At 47.0% G+C, this 13,246-nt stretch overlaps 1 protein-coding gene across 1 annotated transcript in view; it reads left to right on the top strand.

Moving 5' to 3' along the window:
* Positions 1-13,246, top strand: part of TULP4 (tubby like protein 4) — a 197,972-nt gene that overhangs the window by 121,364 nt on the left and 63,362 nt on the right. The window contains exon 3 of the mRNA XM_018053415.1: positions 9,059-9,187. Coding sequence (XP_017908904.1) covers positions 9,059-9,187 — 129 coding nt within the window. The remainder of the gene's footprint in view (positions 1-9,058; positions 9,188-13,246) is intronic.

Consider the following 13,246-nt stretch of genomic DNA (forward strand, 5'->3'; position numbering starts at 1 on the left):
AATACATGAAGTGCCTCAGGTTCCTCCACTGTGTCCTAGGCATTTTAATTGGGGTGTAAACCCAATGTCATTTGCCTATTAATGCTGCAGTCTGCCACCTCAGTATCTCTTATAAATAATTGCATTGTTGAAAATGACTTAAATCCTCTTGGTAGTGGGTTTGTATGCAGTTATTAATGCAGAATTTCTATTCTAGCCTTTTAAAGTGTGAAAGTCATACTTCAGTTTGAGAAGCAGCTCAGCAGGGCTTTCCCCCCTCCTAAGCTATCTTTATTTTGTGTATTTCTGTGCATTGTGTAACTTAAAGAGTGATGGGGTTTCATTTCCTAACATGGAATCATTGATGGGACAAAATGGTATTCTTGGCTGTGTGCTGAAGTAAGCAAGCAGCAACTAAGGTCTCGGTAAGGCCTCTCAGTTGAGAAGAGAACAGCTGCAGGTAATTTTGGTTCACCTGTTGTTCAACCAGGTTCAGGTTGACCTGTTGTTCAGACAGAGCTCAGTGAATGTGTGCTCACACTTTCATCCTTTGCGCACGTTCTGGGTCTTCATGTGAAGTGTCTCCCACAACCCAAGAATTAAACGGAAGATATCAGACAATGGCGAGTGCCAGAGCCTGAGCTGTGCTGGGCCCTTCCATTTGAAGGTGCTCCAGGGACCCCTGTGTGGTGGAGCCTTGGGCTGAGGGTGTGGGTGAGGCCTTAGCAGCGTTCAGCAGGTAGTGAGTGCTCTAGACCTAGAGACTCCTCACACAGTCCGAAGCTCGCCTGAGCCTGGGCTCCTCACTTAGCTCAATTAGAGTGCTGTCTTCTAACTTGTACTGTTACGTTGGAGTCACCCTAGTGGTGGAGACTGCACCTCCTCACTGTTCTTATTTTCTTTTTTTTTTCAATGGATGTGACTTCTTTATAGTTCTCAGTGACCATCTGGTTTTGTATAAGTGTTTCAATCTGTACCACAATGTGGTTAAAATTAATCTCTCAAAAGCAGTGTGGTATTCAGGATGATTTTTAGGAGCCTGAGTCTTCATGCTGGCTCAGAGAGAAGTCATGGGAAGGCCTTGGATAAAACTTGGATGTATGTTGTTGAACGAGAATGTTCCCTGACTTACTGAGAAAGTTGTGAAGGTTCCCAGGGATGCTCTGAGGACAAGTTAAATAGAATTCTTTTGTGCTGCCTTGAACTTCAAAAGCACAAACATCGTCCAAAACTCAGTTCTGAGTTGACCTCCCACAGATGATTCATTTCTTCCATATGGTGTTATCTTCATAATAACCATGTCTCAGAAAAAGTTGAAATGCAACCAAATGTACAGTGAGATGCATCCAAGGATTTTCTAACGAGAGTATTTAAAATTCTGGTTTCCTTCCCTTTAACTGCGAAGTCAGAGAAAGTTCAGTTAATTTTAATGCGACTGTGGTTTTCAGTATAAAACTGTACTGTTTTCCTTTCTATTTTCATTCTTCACTTAATTTTTGTGATATAAATAATTTTGAAACAATAGCTATAGTCAATGCTATCTGCTAACTGATTAAAAGAAAAAAAATGAGGCAGGGGAGAGGGATAATTTAAGAATTTGAGATTAACACATACACACTACTATAACTAACAAGGACCTACTATATAGCATAGGGAACTGTACTCGATATCTTATAATGATCTATAAAGGAAAGAATCTGAAAAAGTGTGTATGTATATAATTGAATCACTTTGTTGTACACCCGAAACTAATGCAACATTGTAAGTGAAAGTGAAAGTCGCTCAGTTGTGTCTGACTCTTTTAGACCCCATGGACTATGTAGTCTGTGAAATTCTCCAGGCCAGAATACTGGAGTGGGTAGCTGTTCCCTTCTCCAGGGGATCTTCCCAACCCAGTGATCGAACCCAGATCTCCTGTACTGCAGGCAGATTCTTTACCAGCTAAGCCACAAGGGAAGCCCCCAAGTACTGGAGTGGGTAGACTATCCCTTCTCCAGCAGATCTTCCCGACCCAGGAATCAAACCCGGGTCTCACGCGTTGCAGGTGGATTTTTTACCAACTGAGCTATCAGGGAAGCCCAACATTGTAAATCAACTATATTTCAATAAAAAGGCAAAACTAAACACCAGTCTGTAATTCCATCCCTGAGTGCACTACTTTTCTACTTGGAATCCATTCAAACAACAATCAGGCAGTACCCTCGGCCTGGGACTGTGCCCGGCCCTGAGATACTGAAGGTGGCGGTTCAGTGTGGGATGGCCGAGCAGGAGGTGGGGAGCAGGTGCAGGGTAATTTGGGCGGAAAAGCTCCCCATGGGAGGCCAGCTCCTCTGTGGCTCTCGTATGACTCTGGTCCTCGCGTGCGTTCTGTGTCTCGAGGCCGAGTGGCCAGGAGCGGCTGGCTTGTGCCCTCGTGCGGCTGTCTGCTGAGAAAGTCAGTAAACTCACCCCTGTGGTGGGTCTCTCATCTAACTGGAAACTGAGTCAGTTCCTGGAGCCCTCAGGAGCCCTCTGGTGGGACAGACCTTCGGGAGGACCCTGAGGGACTCTGATGAAGATGAGCCAGTGGTGTGTTCGGGGGAGGACTCCTGTCACTTTCCTGAGCAAGTCCTGGCTGGTTAACACGAGCTCTTTACCAAAGAGCTGCTCTTCCCAGGCACCCGGGTCTTGTGATGTGGGGACAGACAGCAGAAGCGGTCCATGAGTTTGTGGTTCAGTTTAAATACAAAATAGAGGAATAGGAAATTCTTTGAAGGCAAGGTAATAATGTGTGCAGAGATTATGACAGGAAATGGAGTTAGTCATTGGGAAGTGATGTGAGAAACTTGCTGTTAGAAAGAGAAGGGTGGATGCACGTTTATTTGGATTAAGGTGTCATGCAGGTCTGTTCACCAGGGAACGGGAGATACGACTCTCAGGGAATGCGTGCCAAATAGTTGAGACAGCGTTTCAAGAAATGTTCACTTTCTATTTATATGCTTCTGTAACATTTGAGTTTTACTTAGTGTGTGTTTCCGTGATTAGAAAAAAGATTAAAAAGGAAAAATACATATGAGTTTTGACCAAAATGTTGATATTTTAACTTATGACTGGTGGTCAGGTAATACCCAGGTCAGGTCCTGATGGGCAGCTCAGGTCTCATGGAGACTTGCTGGACCATGGTTAAGTGTTTTGTCTGTTTCAGGCCAAGAGCTGTTTCTCAGAAGGAGAGTCGTTGTCTATGTCAGATGGCAGGGCTGTGCTCTAAACCCCGAGGCCTGCACCGAGATTCTTCCACCAAAGGCTCCAGATAGCACCCCTTTCTGACACTGATGCTTTGGGTACCACTGAATCTGCTGTATCACGTGACCTGGGCCACAGAGCAGATCACACGGTGGCCTGATCTATGAGGAGCTCTCCTTCTGGACCCCACTCAAAATCATCAGCCTTTTGGGTCACTAGGTAAACAGGCCAGATTGTCACACTCAAATTAGGGACATGTAGCCTCCAAAATCCAAAGGGGCACAGTGAACTTGACACATGAAATTAACTGTCACTATACATGGAGACTCGGTTTTTATGTAACTCTTGAACTAATTACTTAGAATGCAACATCGCTCATGTTTTAAAAATCATAAGCAAGCACTTAGGAAGAAACTTGTATTTTGTGTCAGACTCTGAATCAAGTTATGATAACATATTCGCTCAGCTACACCCCCTCCCATCAACTACGCACCCTCTTACCAGGTGGTATGTCATGATCCATGTGCTAGATGTTTCTCTTGGGGGGTAAATATATCAGTATTTAAGTTTTGTAGGATGTTGCACTTAGGAGTAGGTATGCCATATTTGTTTAGTACTTGTCCAAATAGAATTCAGGGTGTCAAAGTATTAGAGCTGGAGGGATCTTCAGAAATGGTCTAGGCTGACTTCCTTTTTCAGACACAGTGAAGCTGCAGGGTGTTAGAGAGCAGACTGCCACTTGGGCTTTCTGTGGTCAGTGAGAAGCTTCCTGGTTCCAGCTGTGGCCTGCTCCCCGGAGCTGAGAGGCCTGCTGTAGGCTGGGGTCAGCATCAGCCTGTCAGGGGGTGAGCTGAGGTTCTGTCTTCAGTTGTTAGCCTAGCCGTGTGCCCGGAGCAGTGCTGTTTCCTGACCAAATGCTCGGTGTGCTGGGCTGAGAGATAGGGATTTTAAAGAGCAAGATGCTGAGAATCTGGCCGTCGTAGCTGCTCTGAGAGCTGGAGAGGAACATCTTGAAAATTAATCTACTAGGTTACGTGTGTTATAAATCACTAAAATACACACCTGGTTGACAAAGAGTACTAATAATATATAATATATAAAACCTTAATTCAAATAGCCAAGTTAACTACTTTAATAATTGAATTTCCCTTCAGCGAATTTAGTGGCAGTTTATCACTTGGTAGATGCTTAAGAGCTTAAATCAGCCTTTTTTTTTCTTTTGAGGCCGTAACATCACTGATGCCAAGGCCGCATTTAACCTTGATCTGTCGTCTTGGAGTTGGATGGATGGTGATATGGAGGTCCCCTAGTTGTACTCCCCCTGCCACACCCCCTTAGATGAGTTGCTCCCAGGTACCCTTGGCAGCTGGTTGCCCCGCCTCTTGTTTCCAGTGTTCCAGGTTCCTTTTGAAGACAGCCCCTTCCACGGATAGGCAGCACTCCTGCTCCTTGTTAGAAAGTTCTCTTTCACGTACTTCTCACGGGCTTCTCATCATTTGTGCTTATGTCTCCTGATTCTGCCCCAAGATTGTTTTTCTAGTTTTCTCAACGGTAAAACAATTCTTTATTTTCTATTGATGATTATTTTTGGCTGTGCTGGGTCTGTGTTGCTGCATGGGATTCCCTTGGCTGTGGCGAGCAGGGCCCGCTCTGTGTGTGAGAGGCGCCAAGTGTCTCACTGCAGCGGCTTCTCTTGTTGCAGAGCATGGGCTCTAGGGCACTGGGGCCTCAAGAGCTGCGGCAGATGGGCTTAGTTGCTCCACGGCGTGTGGGATCTTCCCAACCCAGGGATTGAACCCATGTCTCCTGCATGGATTGGCAGGCGGATTCTTCACCACTGAGCCAGCAGGGAAGCCCTTCTGAACAATTTTTTGCAGCTCATTTTGGATGGTCAAAAATTCTAGACTGGATATTTCAGCATTCTAATTTTAAAAAACCATTTGAGTATTCTTCACGAATACAATCGTTTCCCTAGCATGAATCAATATTCCCCCCAAAATAGGCTCCTAAAATGATTATGCCTGACTTTCACTTTGTAACTAGGATGATACAAAGAACCAGGGATGAGTGTGCCTGGTTCCGAGCCCTTCTCTGCCTCCCGCCAGTTGGGTGCTGTGGGCAAAGGAACTTCTCTGAACCTGTTTCCTTTTCTATAAAATGAAGATGGGAATGCCTGCTCCAGGTACAAGGCTGTTTTGAGAATCAGATGCCTTTGTAGTCTATCTGTGTTCTTCCAGATATAGGAGGTTAACTTCCTTGTTTTAGAATGGAACATTTGAATCATCAGTTCAGTGACTCAGTCATGTCTAGCTCTTTGTGGCCCCATCGACTGCAGCACGCCAGGCTTTCCTGTCCATCACCAACTCCTGGAGCTTGCTCAAACTCATGTCCATCGAGTTAATGATGCCATCCAACCATCTCATCCTCTGTCATCCCCTTCTCCTCCTGCCTTCAATCTTTCCCCAGCGTCTTATTTTCTAATGAGTCAGTTCTTTGCATCAGGTGGCCAAAGTATTAGAGCTTCAGTATCAGTCTTTCCAGTGAATATTCAGGACTGATTTCCTTTAGGATTGATTGGCTTGATCTCCTTGCTATCCAAGGGACTCTCAAGAGTCTTCTTTAGCACGACAGTTCAAAAGCATCATTTTTTCTACCAACACCATTTGAAGGGTTCCTGTCTCAAAAGATGAACATCCTTGAGGTGGATTAGCTGACACTAGGGCTTTGTTCTATCTAAAAATAGTGCCAGGAATAGGAGGTGAAGTGACTTATTGAGGGCATTACAGTACAACCCAAAGAGCCCTTCCACAGACCTGCATTGCATTTTTACTGGGAATTCCTCCGTAAGTATTTATTGATAAGAATAACTATAAAACAATAGAAATCTTATTTTGGAGAGGGTGACAGGCTGACATTTTGGGGGAATAATCAAAGACCTAAGTCAAAACTTGACTTATATTCTGTTCAGTAGAATGCACGCTTCACCTAACATTCTTAATGCTGGAGCTCTTTTGTGCCCATAGCAAAGAGGAGCCCCATCTTCCTCTAAGAGGGAAGGAAGGCTCTGCCTTGGAACGCCTGGGCAGCTACTCAGCGCCCTCCTGTGTGATCTGGGCGACTGAGAACCCAGCTGGCCCCACTTGCTTGGCAGTTCCTCAGCACTCTGGTATGTCCTGACTCTGCCAGGCAGACTGGAGGGATTGGGAGAACAGGAAATAAGCTGCCGGGAGATAAGACGGGCGGCTCGGAATCACAGACGAAAGAGGAAATGAGAAAACTAACCCAGGGAAACAACACTGCCTTTGAAAACTTTATTTTTAAACCAAGAGTCACTGGAAAGATTTCTCTTAATGTAGGGGAGCAACCCACCTATATTCCATTACACTGGTTACACTCCCAACAAAGTAGTGTGTGGATGGGGGCTGCATCTGTTAACTGCTGAGTGTCAACTCATCAGGAATTACGAAAAGATGAAGTCAAGTCTGTGAACTTTTTGTTTGTCCAACACCCACTAGTGTTACCACAAGACCAAGACATTTTTAATGTTAGAAATAACTGTAAAATATTTTTTTTGCCTCTGCTCTTTTGTGTCCATGTCATGCTGTGACTATGCAGGCTGTTCTGAAGGAGAGGTTTTACTGATGATGATAACTAAATATGCAACCATATGTGGCAATGCATGTTAAAGGAAAAAGGCGAAAGTATAGAAAATGGGACTCGCCTCTGTTTTCTGAATGATGATGCCTTGTCATCAAAATACTATTCTGTAAGGAAGACTATAGTAGATAGTTCACCGTAGTAGTAATGTTCACCGTATTTAATGTAAATAGTTTAAAAGCGGTCACATTCTTATTTGTCACACTGGGTCCTCCCGTCACTGTTCTGAAATGCACGAGTCGCGGTGGGCTTGGATGGTGAGCGTGTCTCGGGGCCAGATTGTGGCACGCTGTGGTGAGCACTGCTCGGGCCAGGCACCAGTGGGTCTGAAAGAAGTTTATGAAGTTGGCTGCTTGGAAATTCTAGATTTTATGACACATTTGGTACGTTTAAAGACACTTAAGAATTGGATCAGTAATCTAAATATAGAATTTTAAAAATTAGAATAAGTTAAAAGTGGAAGTCTTAGTCTCTCAGTCGTGTCTGACTCTTTGTGGTCCAGGGGACTGTATAGCCCACCAGGCTCGTCTGTCCATGGGATTTCCCAGGCAAGACTACTGGAACAATTTGCCATTTCCTTCTTCCGGGGTTCTTCTCGACCCAGGGATCAAATTGCGGGCAGATTCTTTACTGCTGAGCCACCAGGGAAGCCCCTTTAGAAACTAGACTTTAAGATAATGGGTCTGGATTTGTTGCTCCTCACCATCGACCTCCTGTCTGTCATATGTTCCCAGCTCTGCATGTGGAGCAGGATGTGATGCCTGTTCAGTGAACTGAACTCCACACGGACCAGGATTTCTTAACTCCTACCCTCGCAACCTAACAGTTGGTAATAAGCAGTCAGTCAGTATTATTGGCTGTTGTTAAAAATGCCTTTGGGAGTTGAAAATAACCTACTTGCAATAGTTTTCAGCCACCGTTCAAAGCTATAGCCGAATGACACTCATAATTTACACGGGGCTGTTTGGCATGCTCGCGGCATTCCTGCGCATCAGTGTTCAGAGGCGAGGGTGCCTCCACCCATCCCTCAGGTGGCCAGGGCTCTGGGGCAGAGGGAGCCTGGATCCGTGGGCACAGGAGGTGGGGGGCAGTGAGGGCAGCACCTGCAGAGCGGCAACCAGAGTGAGGCAGGCGGTCCTGGCGGAGGGACAGGGTCAGATGGGCCAGCGGCAGGCAGTGGGCAGTGCCTACATCCGTGGAGAGCTTGCATCCGCTTGGCATGGGGGCCACTGACCAGGTTAGATTGGCTGATGATGGCCAGGTCTCAGAAGATTGCAGCCTTTCCTCTCTTTATGCAGTTTTAAAAAAGAGCTGAATGAATGAAATCTCAGTCACCAGCACAGGCGGGTCAGGCCACACTCTGGAACCTGCCCCATAGTGACCCCAGGTGCTGGTTTTGTGTCTTCTTGCGACCACTTCATAGCCCCGTGTCCTTGCAGGTTTTACTGGGCTCTGTGAGGGCCGATGCCACCAACCACCTAGCAGGGTCCACCTGTAGCTGAGGGAGTGATGGTTGAGAAAGATGAAAATGATTTGTCCAGATTCAGAATTTATCAAATTTAAAAATTAAGTTTTTACATGCATCAGTTTTGAAGTTAATTATTTCTTCATCTTTCCTCTGTGATAAATCACAAGCAACTTATTTCTACTGTGTATTTTTTTCCAAATTGGCGTGTTCAGATGCTGAACTATTTGGAAATAAGGTAGTCTTGGAAAAGACATAGAAAGTTTCACTTTGGGGAAAAAATGAGGTTAAATAGGCCCCACCCTTTCTTCTTTCTATGCTAAATAAAGAGCCCCCGATTCAGATACACAATGAATTTTGAGAAAATTGCTTTCCCACCACACGGGACCATCAGAGGAGTGATCTGGTGCTGCGGGAGGCAGTGGGGGTACAGGCAGGCCCTGGCTTGTTCTCTGTTTTCATGGCGGTGGCCGTTTTTCGTGTTGGAGTTTATTATGGTTTGCTCAGATGCCCGCTGTTTGTCAAGAAGCCTTGACATGTGGGCCAGTCCCTGAGACACATCCATCCTTCCCTCTGCTGATCCGCCCCCCAGGCCTCTCCCCGCTCCTCCCATCCTCCTTGAGTCCTTTCTTTGACTGCACTTTCTCTTTAGTTCTGGGTCTGATAACTTCGTGAACAGCTTCCATGCCCACAGGCTCCTTCTCTGCAGTAAATGTCTTCCTGGTCATCTTCCAGGTCGTGCTGGTGAGGTGGAACGAGCCATACCAGAAGCTGGCCACATGCGATGCGGACGGCGGGATATTCGTGTGGATCCAGTACGAGGGCCGGTGGTCCGTGGAGCTGGTCAATGACCGAGGGGCCCAGGTGAGCAGCGGGAGGTGCCTTGGGGCTGGGCAGAGGAGGGCGAGGGAAGCCAGGGCCTGCTCCTCGAGCTTCCTCTGGAGGGGGAAGGACGGCGCCTCCATATCTTCCAGCGTGCAGCTGTTGTGAGAATCTGCACGTTCCGAGCAGTTGAAATCTGCAAAGTCATTTTGCACCATCAGTGTTGTGCTTCCCTGTTGACTTGGACCCTCTGCAGTGCTCCTGGCGTGGGCGTATCTGCACCTCTGCGAAGGTTTTTCCCCACGTTGTCGTCTTCCACGTGCTCTCGTGGGGGCACTCCACCTGCCGTGCTCAGCACCTGCTTCTCAGGCCGAGTTTCAGCCCTCGCTCTGTCGGGTTCCAATTAGGGGGCCGCCAGTGGTCAGCGCTCAGCCCCTCCTTTCCAGTGCCAGTTTGTCTCCACTCAGTGGGGACCCACTGCTCCCGGGACACCCGCCGAGCTGTGCTGGTCTAAACCCCTCGGTGGGTTCCAGTGGCTGATGGCACCAACCTGGCTCTCTCTCTCTGGGCGCACGGCTGCACGGAGCTCCTGTCTTGGGTGCATAATGACTCGGGTCCCACCCGAGGATTTGCCAGGCCGGAGTCCTCGTGGGACCTTATTGACGAGGGGTTTCTTAGACTGTTTGACTCTGTAGGGATAGATAGTCTTCACAACTGCCTTTCTGTATGTTTACAAGGAAATGAATTCTTACTGTCTCTCCTCCCAGCTGTTGCTTAAATAAGCTACGAGCTCACCAACTTTGAGAGATGCAGACCGGTGAAGTGACAGAAAATTGCAGGGAATGAACCTGTTATCAGCAATTACTGTTAGGCTGAGGAACTTCGTAGATACCGTCACAGGAGGCAAACCTACCTCCCAGTAAAAACACAGTGTTCTATTTTTGTGAGTTTATTTATTTGGTAAGGTCAATGTACTAATTTTGACGGGCTCTAAGAAGGCCTTATCAGTTTCCTATATCCCCCTGTGAGAGAAAGAAGGAAGAGATGGCAACCACCCTATGCCTGCTCACTCACCTGAAATAGAGCCACAGATGTGGAGACCTCCACGCCCTGAGGAGTTCACGCCACCTGGAAGGTGGGCCTTGTGGCCACGAGTGTGGGCGCTGGAGTCAGCCTCTCAGTCGTGACTTCTTGTAGGAGACACTTCACTTCTGTACCTCAGTTTGCTCTTCTGTACACTTGGGACTGTAACAGTATCTACCTCCAGGGATAACTAGGAGGACTGTGCTCAGTTGCTCAGCCGTGTCCGACTCTTTGCAACCCCATGACTGTAGTCTCCTGCACTGCAGGTGGCTTCTTTACCAACTGAGCTACCAGGGAAGCCCAGAATGCTGGAGTGGGCAGCCTGTCCCTTCTCCAGGGGATCTTCCCAACCCAGGAATTGAGCCGGGGTCTCCTGCACTGCAGGCGGCTTCTCTACCAACTGAGCTACCAGGGAAGCCCAAGAGTACTGAAGTGGGCAGCCTGTCCCTTCTCCAGGGGATCTTCCCGACCCAGGAGTCGAACCCAGGTCTCCTGCATTACAGGTGGCTTCTTTACCGACTGAGCTACCAGGGACACCCTACTCGGAGGATTACGTAGGATTAAATACAGAAAATGCTATGACACCATCTGGACATGGTGGTTGACCCCATGAGTTGTGATTGTGCCTGAAGCACTGTGAGGTGCTGACAGCCAAAGACCTCAACCCCAGGGCATACCTGCCCTTAAACAGTCACCAGGAGGTCATCACCAGAGACCAGCTTCAGGCCTTAGGCAGCAACTGTTCATGGCTTTCTGTCCAGTGCAGATTTCCCTGAACTTGCCCATGAAGGTCTCTAGAGTGCTTTTGTTCTCCCATCCATTGAAGTGTGAACTCTTTCCCTAGAGGGGCCCAGCGATCGGGTGAGGTCTGTCTTCAGACCTTGGCTGACATGAGGTCTTCCAAGCACTACTTGGAGAAGGGCAGCAAGGGGGACCTCGGGGTACCACTCAGTACTGGCCTTCCCTCAGTCTCCACAGGAACCCTGCTGGGCAGATGTTACTCTGAGTTAACGGAGGAAAGGACTTGGGCCATGGAGGCCAAGTAACTCACCCAGGAAAGTTTTTGAACCCAGGGTTGACTCCAAACCTCTGTCTTGTTCCCAGACGATAAACTGTTTTCTCTTTAGCAGAAATGCATGTGTTCATGGTATGTCCATAGAGCTCGGGCTTCACCACCATCAGCCCCAGGGTGCTGCCGAACTGTGTCCTGGTGACGAGGAGTGAGGCTTCTGCCTTCTCTGGTGGTAGCTGTGTGGTCTCTGCCCCCACGTCGTCCCTCGGCTTTTCTTTTCATTGAGAGTTCGCTACAGAAAATTGTTTTAGAAATGAGAGAGGATGACTTCAGAGCTGGAGGTGAATGGGCTTCCGTGGACCAGAGAACATCTGGAAGCACCTAGAATCTCACAAAAGCCTGTACCCTTCAGGTTGATCCAAAGTAACCACTGTATCTTGTGATCTGATCCAGATTTTGATATAGTTTTGCTCTTGGGCCTTCTGATTCTGCAAACCTCAGAACCCACTGAGCAAGTATGGTTAAGCGCTTGCATTTTGGGGAGTTTCGGTTGCTTTTAATTCTGTTGCGGCCACGTCTTGTCTGAGAAGCATCACGCTCTGATGACGATGACTCACTGGTGGAGGGAGCGGAGGGGCTGTGTGCTGGCAGCAGTGTCTGGGGGGAGGAGGTGCGTCCTTGAAGTCTGCCCAGAGAGCCGTGAGACTCTGGAGAAGAAATGACAGGTGATCTTTGTTATATAGCGTGCCTTTCATTGTCACGAAGTAACCAAACATTTGGCAAAAGCCAAGTGAAGCTTTATCACTCCTTTTTTCAGGAAATGATTGTGAGTCCTTTATTTCAGAAATGAGTCTGGAGGCGTGCCTGCATTATGTTATAGTATTAGTCACAGGCCGGCTGTGCCAGGCACAGGTCTCGGGCAGACTGAGGAAAGGCTGCCTTGGGCAGGGGCCATCAGGCTGCTCGCTCTCATCGGGGCAGGAATGTGGGCCACCTCTGCATCAGAAAGACTGGCAAAGAAGGGCTTTCTGCTTGTTTCCATTATAGCACGGGGGACTCCTTTCCTCTGGTTTTGTTTTCCCAGTTTTGATATAGTCTTATCACTCTGTGCTGACCTAATTTAATACTCTCAATTAGTTTCTATAAACATCCTATATTACCAATTTTTTGTGATTGTAAGATTGCTGGTATCTCAGAGAAGCGACTTATCACTGGCTATACGTTTTAGCCTCTAGTAAGAAGCTGCTCCTTTTATACAAAGATAAATGAGTTAAACCGCATGTAAATAAGTAGTGTTATCATTGCAAAATGAAAGGACTTCTAAATTTTATTGCAGAATTAATGTGTTGTCTGTCAAAAATCTTTTTGGTCCTTAAGAAAAACTAAATAATTTAATTGGTTGGAACATAAGGACAGAGAAACCAAAATTCCGAGTTTTCCTAAGCAAACAGCATTTTTTCAGTAACTTCAGATGAGCGGTCAAGAAGTCATCTCACACAGTTCTGCCATGGCCGTGATGGAAACATGCTGGTCACTGACAGCCTATAACCCCGTCTGGGAAAACAGCAAAAAGCTCATGTCCTATTTTGTGTTTGTTCATTTATTTTATTATTATCTGCAATGTGATAAATCCAGTAGTGCTACAAATTTTAAAGGAGGTGAACATTTCCAAGTATAAGCAACAGGGAAATTCATAGATACCAACTTCTTTTCAGGTTAGAATAGATATAAAAGGTAATACAGACTGCTTCCCTGGTAGCTCAGATGGTAAAGAATCTGCCTGCAGTGCAGGAGACACGGGTTTGATCTCTGGGTCAGGAAGATCCCCTGGAGACGGGAATGGCAACCCACTCCAGTCTTCTTGCCTGGAGAATCCCATGGACAGAGAAGCCTGGTAGCCTACAGTCCATGGGGTCACAAAGAGTCAGACACAATTGAGCGACTAACACACACACAAACTGAAAAAGTAAATTCCGGTGATAGAAACAGGATCAAAATACCACTAA

This window comes from Capra hircus, chromosome 9, assembly GCF_001704415.2.
Source record: "Capra hircus breed San Clemente chromosome 9, ASM170441v1, whole genome shotgun sequence".
NCBI lineage: Eukaryota > Metazoa > Chordata > Mammalia > Artiodactyla > Bovidae > Capra > Capra hircus.